Source organism: Lates calcarifer, linkage group LG21, assembly GCF_001640805.2.
Source record: "Lates calcarifer isolate ASB-BC8 linkage group LG21, TLL_Latcal_v3, whole genome shotgun sequence".
Lineage (NCBI taxonomy): Eukaryota > Metazoa > Chordata > Actinopteri > Centropomidae > Lates > Lates calcarifer.
The window spans coordinates 5437147-5461413 of NC_066853.1; the positions used below are offsets into that span (position 1 = coordinate 5437147).

The 24267-nt window shown below is 41.3% G+C and overlaps 1 protein-coding gene across 2 annotated transcripts; it reads left to right on the forward strand.

Moving 5' to 3' along the window:
• The first annotated feature begins 470 nt into the window (after window positions 1-470).
• LOC108879399 (clathrin heavy chain 1) lies at window positions 471-24232 on the forward strand. Of its 2 annotated transcripts, XM_018670649.2 has the most exons (33): window positions 471-859; window positions 2801-3008; window positions 6793-7061; window positions 7457-7618; window positions 7762-7875; window positions 8124-8297; window positions 9828-10025; window positions 10412-10612; window positions 11025-11177; window positions 11321-11443; window positions 11581-11718; window positions 11982-12146; window positions 12259-12439; window positions 12545-12708; window positions 12851-12976; window positions 13093-13235; window positions 13325-13559; window positions 13654-13776; window positions 13999-14144; window positions 14289-14472; window positions 14573-14765; window positions 14853-15010; window positions 15131-15295; window positions 15440-15547; window positions 15814-15981; window positions 16179-16328; window positions 16432-16563; window positions 16747-16857; window positions 16997-17167; window positions 17342-17563; window positions 18833-18853; window positions 22341-22416; window positions 22534-24232. In XM_018670649.2, the coding sequence occupies exons 1-33, from the start codon at window positions 818-820 to the stop codon at window positions 22662-22664; spliced, it is 5055 nt and encodes a 1684-aa protein (XP_018526165.1). In that variant the 5' UTR covers window positions 471-817; the 3' UTR covers window positions 22665-24232. The 2 variants fall into 2 exon arrangements, with proteins under 2 accessions (XP_018526165.1, XP_018526167.1); XM_018670651.2 differs by lacking the exon at window positions 18833-18853 and having other exon boundaries at window positions 472-859.
• The last annotated feature ends 35 nt before the right edge of the window (window positions 24233-24267 follow it).

Consider the following 24267-nt stretch of genomic DNA (forward strand, 5'->3'; position numbering starts at 1 on the left):
TGGGCTTATCTTAGAAATATAGCGATAAAGAAAATTTTATAACTAAAACACTTTCCATATTAGATGCAAAATTTAACCTTATGTGATTCATGACTGAATTCTAGCTTCACCAACACAACCACACAACATAATTTAATGGTGTGGCTGTACTGTATTTAACCGTTTGCTTGTATATATATATGTTTCCAAACTGTAACATTTGTTCTCTGAAGGGTTAATTGTTGGACTAAAACTATTTAAAAAAAAATGCTGTCAGGGATTTTATTTTTTAAAAAAAGGTAGTTTACTAATTTGTTACGGAACTGACGTACACGGGCGAATTATGAGTTGCTTTTATGCAGAATAGACTACTCTCTGAGTAGAAACATAGGTTAATTGTATTTTTTTTTTTTAATTATTATTATTAAACTTAAAAACAAAATTGATATTGCTCATTACCCATCCTTAACACAGGGCCAGACTCGGTGTCCTTCCAGAGCTCCCTGGATGTTTCCGGACTGGGAAAGCTCTGAGCCGTTTCCGCCGCCATTGCGGATTTTGGACAGAAGATCAGCCGCTTCCACTGCTATCCATCGATGCAGTGCAGAAAGCACACACAGAAGGGGGGACGTATTTGACACCTTTACTGATCCCAGCTTTCGGAAACACGAGTAACAACATTGCATATTATCGTTTTTTAATCGTGTTTTTCGTTTTCACTGACTGGCTCCGACCTACACGTATAGTGAGGAGGTCGTAGCTAGCGCGGTGCTACTGCCTAGCCAGCTAGCTATACGGCTACATTTTCAGGACTCCGGAGAAGCTCAAGGAAACCGCCATGGCTCAAATCCTGCCTATCCGCTTCCAGGAGCACCTGCAGGTATGTGGGCAAAACCTAAAAGCTTTATGAACCCCCCAGCATTCTCATTCCTTGTCGATTTCCCCGCTTTAACAGTCGTTTGACAGCAAGCTAGCTAAGCTAAACGTCAATACCCGCAGCAAATGAATGACCTCCCCTCCCCCGTTTAGCCATCAGCTAACAGTTAGCTTTTTAGGCTAGCGGCTTCCATTCATTTAACTGATGCTGCTAGCCGACGCTAGCTGTCACCGATAACCAGGAGGAGAAACTGTTTAACATTAAACATCTTTGCTGACCTTCAGTGATGAGTTATTGTGTTACATATGCACGGACACATTCAGGGTGAGCTAGTAGCATAGACATTAGCTAGCTAGCTAACCGTGACAGTTTGTCGTGATGGATGTTGGAGGTACGTCGACTAATCGTAGCCTTGTAAGACCTGGATCACATGAAAGATTAAGCAGCCATAATGTTATTATCACACCGACCCTGTGATGATGATAACGATGATGATGGTGATGTGTCAGGTGAGGGACTGAGGCAAGGAGCTGCAGCCTGACTGGTCCCTTTGCCATTTCACGTTGTACAGTGAGGTTGTGTCACGACAGGCCATTTTTACATAGCTTGAAGGGTTATTCTGCCGGGGTTTCTAACTGTGACATGCAATCTCATCCAGCTACCCGAGGTGAGCCAGGTGGTCCACCCATCCTGTAAAAAAATGACATCATCATCTCTCGTTCATATACATCATACTTAAAAAAACACCTGGGACCGGATTAGAGTCAGCTCAGTCGAGTTAAAGCTCTGCTGGTATATCTCAGCCTCTTGACTGTATTAGATGCGCTTAGTCTCCCCACTTAGTACTTAAATTCTGGATGGAGCGCCACAGGAACCCCACAATGACCATGCACCTTGGATGACCTTTTGCTAGGGGACAACATACAATCAGTTGCAACTTTACTAGGTACACCTAGCTAAAAGTAATAAATTTCAACATATAAATACTGGTAGAAAAAAAATCAGCGTTTTAGTTTTCTGATCATTTTTGAGCCTGTTGAACTGTTTTGCATTACACAGAGAGGTGCTTCTGTTATTTAGCCTACCATCACTGATATGAATGGGATGGATAAAACAATGGGAACACTAACTGGCAGTATAATGCAATACAGTTTAATAGCACCACAAACTTCAGCCTCAAAAATGTTCAGTCGATATTGCTCCAAGTGTTTCAACAAAAACTGAATGTAGCAGCCTTTGTGAAGGTAGGATTTGTTGCAGGACTGTGGCATTACACTTAATTCATTTTAGCTAGATATAGATAATAAACTGGCAACTTGAGCTTCTGTTACATTGTCCTCAACAAGGATGGTTGCCCTTGAAGGATGATTATAACCCAGTGCAGTACATATTAGTTATAGTTATAACAACAGAGTCCCCATGCATCTCAAATATCACCTCTGTAGTGTTGGAATAACCCATGCTCACCACAGTATTAATAACAATGAATTGGATTTTAAGCACCTTTCACATAGCTCAAGGACACTTTACATACAGAAAACTAGACTAAAGAAAGTGTTGTTGACTTGTGCTTACCAGGGTTTAACACCAACATAGGTACTTGCTTCTTCAGTTTCTGTTGTGCTAGGAATTTGAATAAGTTGCCTTTTGGTATTTAAAAAATCAAAAAGTAACCACCACAATTTAAAAAAGAATGTAAAATCATGGCTTATGGCTCACTTCAAAGTATAATCTCATCATCCTCGTGTGACTCAGTGATTTTATGGCTGCGTTGTTGTTTTGCTGGTGAAATTATGTCCCTTGGCCACTCCAGCATATTGCTGTTTTACAAAGGTCCACAGTGGACATAGTCTTGCACTGTATTGTATCATTCTTAACATTTTTTGTACTAAACAGTGTAGGCAATGAGCTGCTACTAAAACATATCACACATTCATATCTCAGCTCCAGAACCTGGGAATCAACCCAGCCAACATCGGATTCAGCACTCTGACCATGGAGTCCGACAAGTTCATCTGCATAAGGGAGAAAGTGGGTGAGCAGGCCCAGGTTGTCATCATAGATATGGCCGATCCCAACAATCCCATCCGCCGGCCCATCTCTGCAGACAGCGCCATCATGAACCCTGCCAGCAAAGTCATTGCCCTTAAAGGTAAGCTTTGGTTAAAATGCATATCTAGTGCTGTTAGCACATAGCTTAATGCGCCACCTAGAGAGGAGTGTGCTAGGTTTTTTTTAAAGCACAAAGACTAAAGAGTAAGTACGTTTTGGCTGGTCACATACCTTACTATGGTGCTTTTCAAATACATTGGACAATTTGTGTAAATTTTGTTTGTGTTGTCAGTTGGTTATGTAGCTGTCACAGTCTGCTTTTCATTTTGATGTTCATATGTAGATCACCCCATTTCTGTTTGTCAAAAAAAGAGTAACTAAAATGCAGTATAGCAAATTTAAATGTACAAGACAGTGATATTTTAGGAAAAGTAGACATAGTACCAGTGCTAGTAAAATGTCATGCTGTCATGAATGCTTTGTCTATTTTGCTTGTTTTTGCTCTTTTTTCATTTCTTACTGCTTTCTTATGTTTGCAGACGGTGAGTTGAATTTTACATATCATGAGTTGTCCAGTTGTAATCTTGTATGCACTGTCTTGAAATGTTTGCACAGTACTGATAGTAATTTTAATGAATGCTTGAATTTACCATGGTAACACAAGCAGGGCATAGCAAAATTAAGAGGGCAGCTTCAAAGACTGTATCTTTTTTTCTTTTGTGTGTGTGTGTTTGTCCCATTTGCTACACTGCACATATATTTTATATTACAGCTGACCATTTTCTAAAACATACTGTGTGTCAGATTTTTAAATACTGTTGTTTTTTTACATTAACCTCAGTGCAGTATGATGAGGCTTAAAAGTAGTGTCAGATAGGTAATTAATTACAATGAGCATCCCGCCCACACATACTTTTGTCTGACGTTATCATTGTGTGGTAATCACAGACTGTACAATCTATGTTGGCAATGTAGATGAATGAATGCATTGACTTTGGTGTTGAAAACTAGCGAACATAGCATGTGAAAGACATGGATGTGAACCTGCCTCTGTTGTCATTAAAAAAATGGCAACATTCAACAATATAGTTCTCATGTCAGTTTTAAACTGAAGTTCACAACCTGGAGGCACCCACATAACAAGATACACATCTCTGCCAGAAAATTGTCTGTGAGGAAAAAACGCTAAAACACCAGAATGAATGAAAAGTTAGGTGACTACTCAGAAATGTGTATTATGCAACCTGGAAAATGGTTAGTAGTAATGTATAGTATGTATGTATGTAGTAAAATAGCAAAAACATGCAGAAAAAAATGATATGGTCATTTAATGGGAAAATCAAGCAGCCAGTGACAGTAAATTAAATGTTACCTAAGTAGCCTGTAATGTATTGGCAGTTTTCTTAAGAACTTAGTTGTTAGTGATATAATCACATATTTTCTTTATATGAATAAATAATGTCAGCCAGCACAGACCAGTGCATTCATATTGATTTATAGATGATACTTGCGAGGTCGATGCACAAAGTGTTTGACTGGTAGATTGTTTTGTTTTGTATTTTTGTTTTGTGTCTCCACTACTTTTCAGTGTATCCTAATCTAACCTTGGGCTGACTGTTAACAAAAATGCCATCATTGTGATATAACCTAAGATACATATGCCAGAATTTTTCTTTAGGTTATTTCACGGTGCCTCAGTGCTACATCAAAGACGACACTGTGGCATGCAGCGAAGCATAGAATAATACACAGTTTATCAATAAAAGAGAGGGCTGAAATATCTTGTCTTGCCTTTCAACCAGCTTCCAGTAATTGAGCAAAACAGACCTGAAACTTGACTTAGATCTTATTTTATGCAACATAATTCTGTGGTTTAACACTGATGATCATGGATTAACCTGTGACACTGGTCTTATAGATCAAATGAAGGTGCAGGGCCAGCCTCAGGACATTGCAGTGATCAAAGTGCTTATTATTATTGAGCAAATACTGAAAAATACCAATGTATGTTATATATTATATATATATTGTGACTGGCTGTACAGACCTTTCACATTACATCACAGAATTAGACTTAAGTGGCTTATAAAACTTCTGCTTCAACTTATGTGTCGAATAACAGCAGTTTTAAATGTAGTCTAAAAAGAGAGGCTGATTAAAGGACAGAATCTGCATAACTGCAGTATTCTTTTCACACCAATTTGCTGTGTTTGTTCACTGTGGACTAATTACTGATTTTCACCTCACCTCTTGCCACTGTATTCATTTTATGTAGACTGTGTATTTTCCAGTGTACTCTACACACTGTACTACCAAAGCACTTGTTTAAAAAAATGTTACCATACCTCACAATTTTGATTGTGAGCCATTGTCATTCATATGCTGTCTTAATTATAAATCACAGTTAATTATAGGGTTTAGTTTGGTTGAGGCTTGTTTGGGCCTGATTAAATGTAAAATATATGTCTTGGGCCCAAAGAATTAGAGCAGCTTTCCTCCAGTGAGATGAACTGGACGGAAAAAGAAAACAGAATGGGTGTGAGTGCATCCGTCCAGCATCCTTCCCATCATCACATCTGTTTATGTGCTTTGTGGTCTTCTTTTGCTAATCTGCATTCAGACCCAACCCAAATTCCTACATCCCTCATTTTAGGATTAAATTTCAATGTGAATCCCTTAAGAGCTGTAACAACATGCCTGGAGTTTCATTTCTCTAGTGGGTGCTGTGGGTGGGTGGAGGGCTGGACACAGGCCATAAGGCCTCATTTTGACTCGCACTGGGCACCATGTTTTTCTACTGACATCGATTCCTAATTGATCCAATTTTAGTCAAAAAGATTTGAAGATAATTTAACTGTTTCACCAAAGCAACATGGAAAGTCACTGTTGATCCAGTTTAGAAGCGCAGAAAGCATAGTAGTAATATCTCTAAGTGAGCATCCAGACCTAAAATAGCACTGCGTTAAAAAAGGCAAGGGACTGCACTGATGCGGGCGTGTCTTCATAGATAGCATTGAAACAATGAAATTGCATCCAGGAAGACCAGTTAGAGTGATAGATCCATGAATTTTGAGGCTAGGCAGACACCAAAACACAGCACAGCATTTTGAATCCTATGACACTGGATTTCACTGATTCACTTAAGAAAATCATCACTGTGACAGTGATTGTTACCATCCAATGCTAATGATTGTCAGGTCAACAGTAGCGAAACCCTGTTCACATTGCAAATTAATCTACCTGGAGTCTGCACCTGCATATATTTAGCCAACCCAGAACCTCGCTGTCTTATGTTGTTGTATTGCGTTGTGGAAAAAGTTGAAGTCATGTTCAACTTTTTCGCCACCCTCCCTCACTGTGTCGACACAGTGGCCTCATGCAAATAAATGATGAAGGGGCTGCATTTTTTGATGCAGTGCTACTGCCAGTCTGAGCACAGTCTAGTCTGTTTGAATTTTTCTCAAATTAAAAATCTGTTTTATACATGAGTGACGACCTCAGATTTTCAGCTCACATTATCACAAGAGGTTTGCATATTCAGTCTCAGCTGAATGTGTTTTGCATTAACAGTTGATTGCTTCAGACCCAACTGAATGCAGATCTGCCACTTAAGTGGTTGCCCTTTCGTTGGTCTTGCCTCTTGTTTTGACACTGGTTCTGGCTTTTTGTATGATCCTTCAATGTTATTCAAACCAAACCCTGACTACCAACATTTCTCCAGAAATTGGAATATGTTTTTCGCAAATAGTATGTTTACTCCCAAAGTCTGCTGTGGGTTGTGTGTGGTAGCTGTAATCACTAGACTTTTTTTATTTGATTGTTTTGGGGGTTCACAGCTTTCACCTTCATCGCTGTGCGTTAACCTCGGCTCTGAATATTTTCAGCGGCAAAGACCCTGCAGATCTTCAACATTGAGATGAAGAGCAAGATGAAGGCTCACACGATGACAGATGACGTGACCTTCTGGAAATGGATCTCCCTCAACACCGTTGCCCTGGTCACAGACAACGCCGTCTACCATTGGAGCATGGAGGGTGATTCTCAGCCAATCAAAGTCTTTGATCGTCACTCCAGCCTGGCAGGCTGCCAGATCATCAACTACCGCACCGACGCCAAACAGAAGTGGCTGCTGCTCATTGGCATTTCAGCACAGGTAAAGAAGCTGTGTGGTTGAAGAGGTCATTTTGACAAAATATTGCTCACACGTTTATTAAATACTGTCACTTGTCTCGGTTCTCTTATTGTACTGGTGCTACAATTTAGAAATATACTACCTGATCTTACTTGCACTGAAATCTACAGTAGTGTGATACAAAGAAGCTTCAGCATGTGGGATGTAAAGATATATTTATATTAGATATCCCAGGTTAAGTTTATGTAATGAAACAGCAGATTTAATCATAGACTTCAGTGGTCTCAGTGATACTGGAAGCAGAGGTGTTACAGAATCAATAAAATAAAGCAAAGCAAAAAAAAAAAAAAATGCAGCTATAAATCACAGGTAGCTTTGGCCTTTGGCCTAACTTGTGGGCTTTCTCTCCTCTTCAGCAAAATCGTGTTGTCGGAGCCATGCAGCTGTATTCAGTGGACAGAAAAGTGTCTCAGCCCATCGAGGGGCACGCCGCTGGCTTTGCACAGTTCAAGATGGAGGGCAACACTGAAGAGTCAACTCTGTTCTGTTTTGCGGTACGAGGACAGGCAGGAGGAAAGGTAAGATTTACTGGCATTGCAAATAAAAGAATGGAGAGATAAGGATAAAATCAGTTGAAAAGTAGAAATCAATAATGCCTAGAAAAAACTTTCCAGAGACCTTTGTTATATGATTTGACCACCTTTTCGGTTTTTGCTTGCAGCTGCATATCATTGAAGTGGGGACTCCACCAACCGGGAACCAGCCATTTCCAAAGAAAGCTGTTGATGTTTTCTTTCCTCCAGAAGCTCAGAATGACTTCCCTGTAGCCATGCAGGTACAGTGAGACATGTAGAGCCCCTGCTTAATGCCTGTTTGTCCTTGTTCTCTAAACAATAGTGTTACAAGTATGGTTCCCTCTAGTGGAAAGTATTACTCTCCATGGTTTCCTATGTCATCACAGTCTTTTAAATTAAATTATTAATGAAGACAAGAATTGTTTTGACTTTGAGCAGATTTTGCTATTAATGTTATTCAAGCGCTCTTTGTTTATCTGTTCTAACCGTTCTCTTCCTGTATATCTAGATCAGTTCAAAGCAAGATGTGGTCTTTCTCATCACCAAGTACGGCTACATCCACCTGTATGACCTGGAGACTGGTACTTGTATCTACATGAACAGGATCAGTGGAGAGACCATTTTTGTCACTGCCCCCCATGAGCCAACTGCTGGTATAATTGGAGTCAACAGGAAAGGACAGGTATTGTAATGTACAAACTCTCTCTTTCTCCATCTATCTAATAGAGCGAAAGCACTCAGTACCCCTTTTACAATTAATTAATTTGTATCAGTGTGTAATTTCCCCATTAATGGCTTTGTACAGAGCAAAGGCACATTCTTAGTCAGAGCAGCACACATGACATGGGTGCATGTTCGTGTAAAGATTGTACTGGACAAAACACCATCTTTGCCTGTACATGGGTTAGCATTAGCATTTAATAACTGCCCGTAAGTATATGTTAACAAAAATAATTTCTGTTGCAAAGTAAGGCTAAAGCAAACATACATTTGAATGTTAATATTAAATGTTAATATCAAGTTGTGTTTGACAGACACTAGGGAATGAAGCCCTCTTAAAGAAAGCACTCAGATTGCCTCTTATTCAAATGGACTGAAGAAACTGCATCAGGTGTTGAGCTAACAGACGTTTGTAGGATCCATGCAGTGTTGAGGCAGATAATGCAGCTCAGTGCATTGGCACATTGAATCAGCCATTTAATAAATAATTGGAGTAAATAGTGGAATAATTAGGCTTTCTCCCCTTGGGTTTTTTGCAAGTCAACAGCTAAGATTCACACATCGATGATGATTATCTATCATGTTTTAATGAACTTACATACATTTGTAAAATGCAAATTGTTTAAACTTATTTTTCAGTGAATAATATCTTACAAAAAATGACATGGCTATGCACACAGATATGATAGCTCAGTTATTATTTCTAAATCTATAGCAGTATGAGACACAGTGTGTGTATATTCATTCTAGATTCTTCTCTGTGTTGGTCTGTTATTGCAGCATGTGTTAGTGATTCACCTTCCCTGTGGTACGTTGGCCCTTTTGTGTAGCAGTGTGGGTCCTTGGGTGCTGTTGTGCGACCTTGACTGAAGAAAGTCTCAGTGAAAATATCAGGCTGTAGCAGCATCTTCAGTGTCAGGCAGCATGTGACAGTCACAGCAGGAGGGCTAAGCTTGGCCGGGCAGACTACACAATCTAATCCTGTTATTGCTCTTGGCTCTCACCTGCAGGTCTACCATATACGGCTCAGTGTATTGCACGCAAACACATACACAAGCATAATGTAACACTACACGCAACGGCGTTGGATAATCCCTCTCTGTAATTTAGGAATGTGACAAGTACGTGTCTTAGGATGTAATTCACTTAAATCTATTTTTGCATACAGAGGTGTGTACAGAGAACTTGAACTTGGTTCCAGATCCAAGTGTTTCAACATGTCACTGTCAATAAAATGAGCACTGTTCAGAGAAGGATGTGTGGATGAGTTACTGTAGGTGTTTGGGGTTAAGAATGATTCTGTTTTGATATTTATATCACTGTATATGTTTATTTGCTGAAGTGTTAATTGGTTTTTTAAATTGACTGAGGAATAAAATACATAAAAATATTACATGGACCATGCATTGTTTGCTTTCAGGATTAAATCCCATCTGTTAGGAATCATCTGCTGTGTACATATAATGAAGCAAAAATGCAACTGTTTCTCCAGGTGTTGTCCGTGTGTGTGGAGGAGGAAAACATCATTCCCTACATCACTAATGTGCTCCAGAACCCAGACCTGGCTCTTCGCATGGCTGTCCGCAACAACCTCGCTGGTGCTGAAGAGCTGTTCGCCCGCAAGTTCAACACCCTCTTCGCAGCAGGGAATTACTCAGAAGCTGCCAAGGTGGCAGCCAATGCACCCAAGGTACTTCCAGTGCACACTCAGAGCAGAGGTTAAACAACGTGACATTACTCACAGTTCGAGTACTACTAGTACAAGCTCAGACTGTTAAGACTAAGCAGATTTCTGGTATATGTAAAACAAGGTTAGATTTGCTTGCCAACATAGTTTAAAATCAGCAAGACAGTTTTACTGGGGCTGCAGTTTTTCAGTGGTGAAAATCCTGTTTTTGTAACTATGATGGTTTGAGAAGATTCTCAAAGGAATAGATCATAAATCTTATGTTCACTACAGTCACTAATGAAACTGCACACCATTGTTCTTCTATGCAATGCTCAGAGTTGACTTTTCTCAACCCAAGTCTTCCCACTATCACTTAAATATTTTGTTAATCCACCTCTATTTTTCAGGGTATCCTGCGAACCCCAGACACCATCCGTCGGTTCCAGAGCGTTCCAGCTCAACCAGGCCAGACGTCTCCCTTGCTCCAGTACTTTGGCATCTTGCTGGACCAAGGCCAGCTTAATAAGTTTGAGTCTCTGGAGTTGTGCAGGCCTGTCCTCCAGCAGGGCCGCAAGCAGCTACTAGAGAAATGGCTGAAAGAGGACAAGGTATGTACCCAGTTGTTCCTTTTGTACTGAACAAACCTCAGATATTTTCACCAATCATTTTATGTCAAATCTACCACTATACTGCTGGTTTCAGTTATGCAGTATTATTTGAACATGGAATCATCTCTGTACTTTAGAAGAACTGATGATTTGCTGCCAGTATGGTGCTTTAATCCAACATGACTAATTTTGGACTCAGTCAGTTCCTGTTCTTTCAAACACCACATCAGTGCTGAGGCTTGAGGATTACATGTAAATGCCAGTTTGGCAATTTTGTTCGCTTGGAAAGCTTTAAGTGCATCTGTCTTGTTTCTCTGTTTACTCTACTTGGTTACTGAATTGCTTTGTCCTGGACTTGTATCTCTTCTAAAATCAAGACTTGCACTCTGTGTGTATTTGTGTGTGTTGACAGCTGGAGTGCTCTGAGGAGCTTGGAGATTTGGTGAAGTCTGTAGATCCCACTCTTGCCCTCAGTGTCTACCTCAGAGCCAACGTCCCCAATAAGGTCATTCAGTGCTTCGCAGAGACTGGCCAGTTCCAGAAGATTGTCCTCTATGCCAAGAAGGTTTGTCTCATATAAGATTACTGTAATACGGAGAGGTGAAAGAGAGTGGTGGTTATAATCTGTGCTCCACTGTTGTCTTTACGTTTGTTATATTACACATCAGATGTAGGGGTATTAGGCCTAAAGATCTGTTGTCCCTGTAGGTCGGCTACACTCCAGACTGGATCTTCCTGCTGAGGAACGTAATGCGGATCAGTCCAGAACAGGGCCTCCAGTTCTCCCAGATGCTGGTCCAGGATGAGGAGCCACTTGCAGACATTACACAAGTAAAAAAAATAAAAAAGAATCAAAATAAACCAACAATAAATTGAAGGAAGATGCTGTGTGGTTAAACAGATATATAACCAAATATACAGGTTTATGAGAGGAGTTTGACATATAATTTTTTCTCTTATGTCTCCAGATCGTTGATGTGTTCATGGAGTACAACCTGATCCAGCAGTGCACATCCTTCCTACTAGATGCCCTGAAGAACAACAGACCCATGGAAGGACCACTGCAGACACGCCTGCTGGAAATGAATCTGGTCCATGCACCACAGGTACATAAACATGTGAATACATCAGATATAAATATGCAAATTATTTAATTTTTGACCTGTCCAGGTTATGAAATCATTAGATTTATGACTTTTGTCAATTTCATTTTTCAAATCCTACTTTTTGAAACTGACCAGTAAGGTTTCTTTCTCTGTTTTAAAAGCATCTGAATGTGTTTCCTTTTACCAGAAATCTAATTTCCTTCTGCCCATGTTGCAAAGTTTCCTGTGAACAAACCTTCAAACAATGTTGACATGTCTCTCAGGTTGCAGACGCCATCCTGGGCAACCAGATGTTCACCCACTACGATCGTGCTCATGTGGCACAGTTGTGTGAGAAGGCCGGTCTCCTGCAGAGGGCACTGGAACATTATACTGATCTGTATGACATTAAGCGTGCTGTTGTGCACACACACCTTCTCAATCCTGAGGTACGGGACAGAACAAGGAGCACAAATATGAAAAACAAATATTTTGATTTGTTAGTTTGTAGTTACTATATTTGCTTTTGTATTGTTGATTGTTCTCTGTTTGTCTCTGCAGTGGCTGGTGAATTTCTTTGGCTCCTTGTCAGTGGAGGACTCTCTGGAGTGTCTGAGGGCCATGCTTTCTGCAAACATCCGTCAGAACCTGCAGATCTGTGTGCAGGTGGCCTCCAAGTACCATGAGCAGCTCACTACTCAGTCCCTCACTGAACTTTTCGAGTCCTTCAAGAGCTTCGAGGGTAAGCTGGGAACACACAGAGCACCAAAAAATCTCACCTTTCCTGTTCATTTTGAGATCAGATTTTGAGTTCTCCTATTGATTTTGACCTTTTTCTGTCTTGCAGGTTTGTTCTACTTCTTGGGTTCCATTGTGAACTTCAGCCAGGATCCAGAGGTCCACTTCAAATATATCCAGGCCGCCTGCAAGACGGGCCAGATCAAAGAGGTGGAGAGAATCTGCAGAGAGAGCAACTGCTACGACCCTGAACGTGTGAAGAACTTCCTCAAGGTCAGACATGAACCAGAGCAGAATCAACATTTCACTATAAAATAATCAAACTTTTCTGCAGCTGATTTGTTTGATGAACTATTATTCAGTAAAGCTTACATTTCTTTAACCAATAGCAATTTTTGGTATTTCTGTTTTACAGGAAGCCAAGCTGACTGACCAGCTGCCTTTGATTATTGTGTGTGACCGCTTTGATTTTGTCCATGACCTGGTCCTGTACCTGTACCGCAACAGCCTGCAGAAATACATTGAGATCTACGTGCAGAAGGTACATCAATACTTCCCTAGTGACTGGTCTCTTAGACCAAGGACAGTAAATAGTCATTTAAACCATCTCACCTGAATGGAAACATTGAAGTAGTAACTTAAAATCATTTATTCCAGGTGAATCCGAGCCGTCTGCCTGTAGTCATTGGAGGTTTACTGGATGTAGACTGTGCTGAGGATGTGATTAAGAACCTGATCATGGTGGTGAGAGGACAGTTCTCCACAGATGAACTGGTCGCTGAAGTGGAGAAAAGAAATCGGTAAGATGATAAAAACTAACTGAACTGCTAGTCATAAAGAGTCACAAATATTTTTGCGCTCAGATCAGAAATCCTTATCCTTTTTACAGACTGAAGCTGCTGCTGCCTTGGCTGGAGGCTCGTATTCATGAAGGCTGCGAGGAGCCTGCTACCCACAATGCTCTGGCCAAGATCTACATCGACAGCAACAACAACCCAGAGCGCTTCTTGAGGGAGAACCCATACTATGACAGCCGTGTGGTGGGGAAGTACTGTGAGAAGAGAGACCCCCACCTGGCCTGTGTGGCCTATGAAAGAGGACAGTGTGACCAGGAGCTGATTCATGTGAGTTCAAACTGAAATCATATAAAATATGGACAGTATAGTTACATAATTACATATTCAGTTGTATAAACTCTCTTTGTATATCATCCTTTAGGTGTGCAATGAGAACTCACTGTTCAAGAGTCTGTCCCGCTACCTTGTACGTCGCAAGAACCCTGAGCTGTGGGCGAGCGTGCTGCTGGAGACCAACAACTACAGAAGACCACTCATTGACCAGGTTCAACCCTTTTACTGTATTTGCAAGTTATTCTATCTTAGCTAATTTACTTAGCTTGGTAATGAAAAAAGCTGACAGCATTAGTGACTTGGCTGTTATGTTAGTCCTGTTGGCAGTTATTTTGGTTTCTTAATTAAGTTTTCTGTAGCTTTCTAACAATACACATCTTGTACTTTTACTTTGTCTACTTAACATCTAACATGTTGTCCCTCTGTGCTGCAGGTTGTCCAGACAGCTTTGTCAGAGACCCAGGATCCAGAGGAGGTGTCTGTCACAGTCAAGGCCTTCATGACCGCTGACCTTCCCAATGAGCTCATCGAGCTTCTGGAGAAGATTGTCCTGGACAACTCTGTCTTCAGCGAGCACAGGTGAGAGAAGCATGATGTTACTTGTATATCCCAGATGTTTTTGGCTAGTGATAAACAAGTCTCTTGTGCCTATTTTGAAAGTTTTGGGCATGAACAATTAGCTGTTCAGAGCTCACTGAGATACATCGGTCTTGTTTATTTCAGAAACCTCCAGAATCTGCTCATCCTGACAGCCATTAAAGCTGATAGGACACGTGTCATGGAGTACATCAACCGTCTGGACAACTACGATGCCCCAGACATTGCTAACATCGCCATCAGCAATGAGCTGTTTGAGGAGGCCTTTGCTATTTTTAGGAAATTTGATGTCAACACCTCAGCTGTGCAGGTCAGTGGAGTACTGCTCGACTTCAAGACATTTAAAAAGTCAATGTGTGTTACTTAGCTTGATGTAACATGATCTGAATGTTGGTCTTATTTTCGTCCAGGTTCTGATTGAGCACATCGGTAACCTGGACAGAGCTTATGAGTTTGCTGAGCGCTGCAATGAGCCACCAGTGTGGAGTCAGCTGGCAAAGGCCCAGCTTCAGAAGGGCCTTGTCAAAGAAGCCATCGACTCTTACATCAAGGCTGATGACCCCTCTGCTTACATGGAGGTGGGACAAGCTGCAGCTCAAAGTGGTAAGATTACCTGTTGTATTGGTGCTTAGATGTGAACAGTACATTGATGTGCTTATGAAACTGATGGGGGTTGATTGCTGCGTGCAGGAAACTGGGAGGATCTGGTGAAGTTTCTGCAGATGGCCCGCAAGAAGGCTCGCGAGTCATACGTCGAAACAGAGTTGATCTTTGCCCTGGCCAAGACCAACCGCCTGGCTGAGCTGGAAGAGTTCATCAACGGGCCCAATAATGCTCACATTCAGCAAGTAGGTTCAGGGAAGCATACAGATGTACAGCAAACACACATATACACAGCTGTTACCACTTAACTTGTCACCTTTTTACAGTTCCAGCTTTGCTGATCTTGCTCTCTTTCTGTCCTGCAGGTGGGTGACCGCTGCTATGACGACAAGATGTACGAAGCAGCCAAACTGCTTTACAACAACGTGTCCAACTTTGGCCGTCTGGCCTCCACTCTGGTCCACCTGGGAGAGTACCAGGCAGCTGTGGACGGAGCCCGCAAGGCCAACAGCACCCGCACCTGGAAGGAGGTTAGGCGTGATGATACAGTTTCACTTAAACTCTTTTATTAAACAAAAAAAAAAGTTAAAACACAACACTCTAAACCTTTCTACAGGGACCGTAAAGTAAAAATACAAAAAAAAAAAACATGATTTGATTCTGTTCTCCTCCAGGTGTGTTTCGCGTGTGTAGATGGGAAGGAGTTCCGTCTTGCCCAGATGTGTGGCCTGCATATTGTCGTTCATGCCGATGAACTGGAAGAACTCATCAACTACTACCAGGTACATGGGGTAACTGGGGCCAGTGTTCAGCTAATATGTCACACTTAAACTCAATATGCATTAACTACTGAACACATTACCTATCAGTAATCAGACCTATAGCTCACAGAGCAGTGAGGTTTAGATTTTTCCCTCAAAATTGAATCCGAAGAACCAGAAGTGCTGTAGCTGTAACAAACACACCAAACTCTGTTTATAATTCTTGATATTTTCAAAGTTTCCTTGCTGAATACCAGAGATAAACCCTTCAAATCTGTATCCTCCAGGACCGTGGTTACTTTGAGGAGCTGATCACCATGCTGGAGGCTGCTCTCGGGCTGGAGCGTGCACACATGGGTATGTTCACCGAGCTGGCCATCCTCTACTCCAAATTCAAGCCCCAGAAGATGAGGGAGCACCTGGAGCTCTTCTGGTCCCGTGTCAACATTCCAAAGGTAGGCAAGGAAAACAACAACAACATGCTTTATTATCAACTCTTAAACATAAACATGTAACAACCCCTAACACTCTTTTTGCATGAGCACCTTCGTAGAAGCTCGGTTAGGACTAATCTCTCCACATGGCTGTGAAAAATCTGTTTTCAAAGTTAAATCTGTGTTTATTAACTAATCTGTGTATTTGTGTGTGTCAGGTTCTCAGGGCAGCAGAGCAGGCTCACCTCTGGGCGGAGCTGGTGTTCCTCTATGACAAGTACGAGGAGTATGACAACGCCATCATCACCATGATGAACCACCCAGCTGATGCCTGGAAGGAGGGCCAGTTCAAAGACATTGTCACTAAGGTAATGTTGATGGATCAGTGATGCTAGTTATTGTTCTGGTAACAAGTTCTACTATGAACAACAGCGGTGAAGTTCAGGTGATAATATGTGTTTTTAATTCAAGGTGGCCAATGTGGAGCTGTACTACAAAGCCATCCAGTTTTATCTGGAGTTCAAACCATTGTTACTGAACGACCTGCTCATCGTCCTTTCTCCAAGACTGGACCACACACGCGCTGTCAACTTCTTCAGCAAGGTTCTGGGCCATTGTTGTTTTCTGTTAACGTTTCTGTGTTATTTGGATTTAAATATAACCGATCTTCAAAAGATTAAATTATAAAAATGAATGCTAGTGTGGATTAAAGTCATGAGTGTAGTTGATATAGGAGATTACTTGAAATTTGATTTTTTTTTTTTTTTTTTCTGATGCTTTGCTCAGGTGAAGCAGCTGCCTCTGGTGAAACCTTACCTAAGGTCTGTTCAGAATCACAACAACAAGTCAGTGAATGAGGCACTCAACAATCTCTTCATCATTGAGGAAGACTATGCGGTATGATATGGATAATGTTTTTTTTAGATGTTGCTTTAAGAGAGAAAACTTTTGGATCTGTTGCTTCCAGCACAGCACATCAAATAAGTCACAACTCAGCTGTATCTCATTATCCTCTCTCTTTCTCTCTCTTATCCAGGCACTGCGTACCTCCATTGATGCCTATGACAACTTTGACAACATCTCGCTGGCCCAGGGCCTGGAGAAACACGAGCTAATTGAGTTTAGGAGGATTGCTGCTTACCTTTTCAAGGGCAACAACCGTTGGAAACAGAGTGTTGAGCTCTGCAAGAAGGACAAGCTCTATAAGGTACACAACCGCTAAAAACAATAATAATGTTTGGTATACCCTCCAATTGTTTAAAACACTGCATCACATTTCACCCCAGACACCCAGTGAGTGCCCTGAAATCTAAAATGGCAAATGTGGTCACTTTCCCTTCAGTCAGTTTATTGAACTATAATTGCGCTCTCCCTTCTGCAGGATGCCATGCAGTATGCATCAGAGTCCAAAGACACAGAGCTGGCAGAGGAGCTCCTGGCTTGGTTCCTGAAGGAAGACAAGAAGGAGTGTTTTGCCGCCTGCCTATTCACCTGTTACGACCTGCTGCGGCCTGATGTGGTGCTGGAGACCGCCTGGCGACACAACATCATGGACTTCTCCATGCCATACTTCATCCAGGTCATGAGGGAGTATCTGTCTAAGGTGGGTTGACCAGAGGTAAACAGTATGTACAGTCTTCTCAGGACAAAGTTGGTGGCTTTGTTAGAAGGTTTTTTTAAAAGAGAAAAGCGTATTAAGTTAAGAAGTGTTATAGAAACCATTTGCAACTCTCGGGTAACTATAGTGCAAGAGAGCAATTTGAGGGTAAATGGCCACAATTACGTTTTTTTTTTCTCTTGTTGTGTGAAATAGTATTTGCAGACCTTCTCCTATCTGTGGAGACCCACATGTCTGGGCTTTACCTGTTCAGATTGGTGTACCACACAAAGAAACAGAATATTAAATTGAATCTTTAAATACTTTTTTCCTGATTGGTGTCTTGCATTTCCACCCATCTGACAACTTAAAGGAGCATCAGCAGCTACTAAAAAGTGTTTGCAAATACTATTCAACTATAGGCAGTGTCACACAGTTTCCACCAGAGTATCATAGATAAAGCCCCTCCCCCCCAGTACTGCCTATTCTTTCCTCCATTCATGCTCATCTTCCCATGCTTCTGTCAGTCATGTGTCATCACTGGTGTTTTCCTTTTCATTTGGGTTTCCGTCCATCCAAGCTACTTTTCCATACAAATGTGTTCCAGAGGAGATTCATAACTGCTGAGTCGCTCGTCATGCCATTTATATCTCTGTTACATGGCAAAAAATATGACCCATGTATTGTTTTCATAACGGGACAACAGGGCTGAGTGAAGCATTTGTAAAAATATATATATATATATTGCACTGCCAAACTTGGAATGCCAAGTTGGTGGATTTTACTACATCAAAATACTTCAGTTTATCACATAAGCTGTCACACAACAGTTAATTTCCTCCTGGTGGCGGCTGTGGCAAACCCCCACCAGATGGCTTCTTGAAACCGAGTAGAACAAGGAATCATTTGTATATTGTTTTATATACAATTAATCATGTCCCTAAGTCTTTACATTGCATAGTAGGCATTGTACATTATTTAGTAGATGTTGTTTATGTGTTTAAACTTACTGTAGGCCCTGTCTATAAATATCTGGTTTTTATTTTTGACACTGTTGTCAGTAACATGGTGAAGTTCACAGTACCAGAGTAATCTCAAGTCTGCATTTGTATCAAAAGTGGCGTTACTACCCGCATCTCTCTCTCAGGATTTTTGTGTTTTCTTTAAGTGATAAGCCCTCTGTTTGCTCTTCTCTCTCTGTCAATTTCTATTTTTGGGAGACTTCCATTTGTTTTTTTTTCCTCCTTAAGTTGCCTCTCTGAATTTCCTTTCCAGGTTGATGCGATAAAGGAAAAGGTGAAAGTCGAATCCATTTTCTAATCATTCTTTTTGACCCCTCTTCCCCCGTCCTGTAGCGTGTAGTTTGGAGGAGTAAAATTAGCAGAAACTGCATGACCCCTCCCCCCTCATGTCACTTTGCTGCTTCTGATTGTAAACTCCACATCTCCACTAGACCACCTACCAACCCACAATATTCCAGAGTGGGACTCTTCACACTCATCCCTCAGGGCTCTGCTTGGTTTGCTGGTGTCAGTGATGACTTCTGGTTTCACTCAAGAAATGAAGAACTAGTTATTGGATTAGCTGATGCAAATCTATTTGCATCTATTTGGTGGCATGTTGCCAGCACAAAATCTCTACTTTATACATTGTGTAAATACAATTTTACAGGATTACAGTTCAGACTGTCAGCCATACAGCAGTTAAAAATGAGGCTTGTTTTTCCTCCTCAAAGCCTCATTTTAACCTGCAGTAACATTTCTTGGCAACTTGGGGGCAACAGGGAACACACAGTAAACAGAACCCTGACGTAATTATTTTTTAAGCTGATATGAAGAACTCCAGCTTGTTTTAATGGAAACAGATAGACTGCAGCTGACAGAGACATTCTGAGAGCAGAGAGCAGTGAGATTCAACCTAAACACGCAGTTGAAAGCAGGAGACCAAAACACAGAACTGAAAGTTGATACAAAGCTCCACAGAGCCGAGGGTAACTGTAGATTTGGGTGATAATTCTCTGTAGGTTCATCAGATGTGCCCCATCACAGGCCATTCACTTAAACCAGCATGTCCCATCAGCTCTCCTTAGGCATGGGCGAAGAGCTCCACTCTGGAAATTAACCTCACCTGCTGTGGTCAGGTCTGTTTCTCACAGACTTGTAGAGGAATTCTAATGTTAAACTGTCTTGTAACACCACTCAGCTGCAGTCTGCTGCTGGCCACCACCATGACTTTGTTCTGGATCATTCTCTTCAACTCAGTAACTTTATTGTCACTGCACAAATTACAGGAACAACAACATTAAGTAAAACTTCATTTTGTTATAGCTGTAATTTGCACAATGACAATAAAGGCGCTGAATCATTTTAGGAAGCGCATGTTTCACCCTGTAGATACTGTAAAGGGAGTTTCAAAGCATTTGACATTAATAACTCCTAATTATATCTTCATATTGAGAGGGGGTGGGACATATTCATATCTGTATTTGGACAGTGGTGCAGTAGCACAGACTGCAGCTAAGTATAAGACCTAATTTTAGTAATAGAAGTATAATGAGGCATTACTTTAATGAAGTGACCATTCTTTCAGAGACCTTTATATTTCTCTCCGTGTCTGTCTGTACTACTGAACTTACCTCAATGCTAGGAGAACACAGACAATAAAAGCCATAAGCATTAGGTGTGAGTATGTCAAGAGGAGGGGTATCTTGACAGTACATGTCTGAGTATTCTTTGATACTGTAAAGTGTGGTCTCTTCAAGCGTCAAACAACTTGAGTGTGTGAGAGCAAATAATCTGTAGTTAGGGTGTGTTGTTTGGGGATGGGGGGGAAACACATAACACATAGAGCGACAAGCATGCATTTCCCCTCCCTTGGTAGCATCAGCAGCACTCAGGCCAGGCTAGGAGACATCGTTGTTGGCTGTGCCTGCTTCTGGAAACCTTGAACTGGCTGTACAAAACCATCCCCTCCACCCTCTCTTCACACTCCCTCCACTATGGCTCTCTGCTTCTCTGTTCTTTCTTTCTCATGCACTCTTCAAGAAGAAAATAACCAAACTGCCGCTTCAGCATGTTTCTCTCAACCCTTCTCTTCTCAAATGAAACAACAGCCTGTCTTTTCTTGAGAACAGCCTGCTTAACCAGACTTGACTGATTGCAGTAGGAAACTAGTCAGTATGTAGAGAACTGAACCCAAACCCACTGTAAGAGGAGAGCCGTCCTGTTGCATCACCTAGCTTTGTCCTTAACTGATTTCACTAGTATTAAAGCTGCACACTGTCATAGCTGAGGGTGATACCTGAAGCTTTTCGCTGGCTGCTTAATTCTTTGAATTGTTTTTAGCTCTGTCTTTTGTCCTTTCCTAGTCATTATCTGCCTCTGAGCTGCTCAGCAAAATACTAAAGAAAAAAAAACGGGCAGTTTTTTAGGCTGCTACATGCTTTTTATAACTGTTCACACGCAGACGATGACTTAATTGAGTCATGCGCGAGGGGGCACACACGCTGAATATACTCTTCACACTGTTGGTGATTGGTTTTCAAAACACATGGGCAACTGGAGACAACTGAGAGTAAGCAAATGAAACATAAAATGTAAAAGTTTCACTTGCAAGTATTTTGGATAACTTCATTTAAAGTGAAACAATTAAGCAATTACCAAGTAGCTGATCATCAAAAATAAAGGGATTAACTTTTTTTTTTTCCAGTTAATAACATGTTTTTTAAACCAGAAATTCATCTTATGTGATAATAAATCTTAAGATTCTTGACTCTTGATTACTTTAGACTTTAGGGATTTTCTACAGATCATATGATTAATCTATTAATTGATATAACAATCTGCAGACTAATCAATAGCGCCAGATCAGTAACACTATTTTCAACATGTGTCATTTGCACTAAAAACTTGGTAAATTTGTGTATAATTCAGTCCATTTTCAAATAAATACACCCAGCTCATGTTTATTCCCAACATAGACTACAACAAGCTATGAGGGATCTTTAGAATGAGTATTTCTCTGACTACTGCTCCTGTCTCATGATTGTCTAACTGTATGTTGTTACTCTGTTGTTTTGTGTTAGTACCAAGGCATCTTTAGCTCACTCTTTCAGAGTCAAGTCTTCACCTCTGTTAGGTTCATAGTCACAGTCACCGAAATGCCAAATCCTGATTGCAGCTGAAGTCTATCTAGTGTCTTGGTGTGCTTCCCTATACACCAACTTTGATACAAAAATTATGCAGGGTGTTTTGATAGTCCACAAAGAGATGGACTAACAGGGGTGAAAAACATAAATGTTGGTCTTATTAAGTCTTTTTGTTCTGGTGAGGGGTTGGTTCTCTACATACTCTACATTTCCAACATGTTAGAGTAGATGATTTGGGTGGCTGGATGGTGGGACCATTATTGCCCAGTAGCTGTTTGTTTTTGTCTCCCTCCTAATCCCTAATACTTTCTGCAAACAAGTGGATGTCTACCTGCCGTAGCCAAGCTTGATAGAGTAGCCACTAGCTCTCTAGTTGTAGTTACTCCTTTTGCCTTTATGGAGGGTGTCCAACACATTAGCAAGGCCTGCCTCCTGCAGCCTGTTTTTATTTAAATCTGGACTGTATTCATCTTCGCCTGTCAGGAATGGTCCCATCCGTCAGCCAGTGAAATAACCCAGAGGTCAGTTTTTTTACCAAAAAAAAACACGGCGTCTCAGCCCTTGCTCTTCAAGAGCTCCATCGCCCTCAGTGTACCTGAAGTCTTGACGCCGTCACTGTTGTTGTGTTTTCCGCAGGTGGACAAACTCGAAGCCTCCGAGTCTCTGAGGAAACAGGAGGAGCAGGCTACAGAGTCTCAACCCATTGTTTACGGTAAAACAGATCATAATATGGCGTTGCTGTGCTGCAGTCCTCACAAGGATGTCTAAATGTAACCTAAGGAATATTTTGGACAGCGACCACAGCTGATTTTGATGTTTCTGCTTGCAGGCACACCCCAGCTCATGCTCACAGCAGGGCCCAACGTGGCCGTGCCTCCCCAGCAGGCCTACGGCTACGGCTACACAGGAGCACCAGGTTACGCCCAGCCGCCACAGCCCAGCTTTGGTTACGGCATGTGAACACCCAGCACCCCACCCACCCACCACCTCCGTCACAACTTGACCCAACACCTTCCTTCCATCTGTCCTTCTCTCTTTGTGTTCCTCACCAGCTTCCCATGTTCTTCTACTCACAACAGGGGCCACAAGCAAGCAACAGCCCACTCTCGTTTTGAGTACTATTTTTTTATTATGTTGTCCTGTTAAAAGAGAAAACATTTAACTGCATTGAAGGACTTTTATTTGTATTGTTTGAAAAGAAATTGGACCACATGTTTCTTTGTTTTTCACATTCCATATTTATGACTACTTATTTAGATTTTTTTGTGTTTATGTTAATGTCATGTTTCTTTTTTTATTGGTTTATGGTTTGTGCAGACGTGGACTTGCTAAAGCTCAGCAACGAACCTTTGAAGTAGGTGGAGGAGCATTGGATTTTGCACTCGTGAAGAAATTAATGTAGAGAAGCTCTTACTTTTGATGTACTGAACATGTGAACAGCTTACATTGTCTTGTTTGTCTGTATAATGCATTTCATCATTGTATATTCTGAGGAAAAAAAGGTTACATATAATATTTGAACATATATTGCCATTTCAATGGCTATAGCTAGCAACACTAAGTAATGATAGTATATTCTGCACAGGCGTGTAGCTTTATGGAGTTTTAAATGCATACAGACGTATGTCACTGTGTGAATGAGAGGGTGTGTGTATGTGTGTGTGTGTGTGTGTGTGTGTGAGTGAGAGAGAGAGAGAGAGAGAGAGTGTGTGACCTGATGGTCTAAATAAGAATTTTAACCCCCTCTCGGCCTGTACTGGGCTATCCAATCCACCCTCTTAGATGTTAGCTCTCCTTCATCGGCTCCATGTATTTAGGTGACCTCTTGTGCCGTGTACAGTGCTTGTGTGAGACTGTATCTGTGTATGTGCAAGGACGGGACCACGGCTACCAAACCCCAGGGCCCTTAACTCTTAACCGTACCGTGTGTGTGTATTTACTCTGATCCCTCCTCATGCTGAGGTCCGTGTATGCCAGGTGTTGTGGTGTTTCCCTCGGTCACCATTACTTTATTTTTTTGTTTGGGTTTTTGTTTTTTTTGTTTTTTCTTGGCGTGTACAGATGTGAACTTAACGAATTGAAAACTTTTAGATGGAGACCCCCACTCATCTGTCCTCCACCCACTCCCCCTGTCCTGTTTCCTCCTGCGTTAACGCTTAGAACAAACAAGGAGGCAGAAGAAGACAGGCTGGTGGAACCTTTGGTGTCCTAATGACAGCTCGATTAGATCCATAAACACTCCTGTAGGTTGTGTGTTTAGATGGTTATGATGAAGAAAATTAGATCTCAGTACATCCAGTTCTTTGTTAAGAATGGTCTGAAATAAGAGCCTGTATTTACCTTGATGTACTTAACTTCCTTACATGCTTTAAGCTGTGTGTGTAAAGTGTCATCTTAACCCTAACATAAGTTGAATTCCTTTCTGTTGTCATGCATATTAATAATAAAGGGGATCTGTCATTGATAAGTGGAAGAATATGACTTAACTGAAAGGGAAATACTAGCCTAAATAAAAACTAAAAATTGTACCCTGTCTCCTGTGGAGTCAGTTAATGTGAGGAAG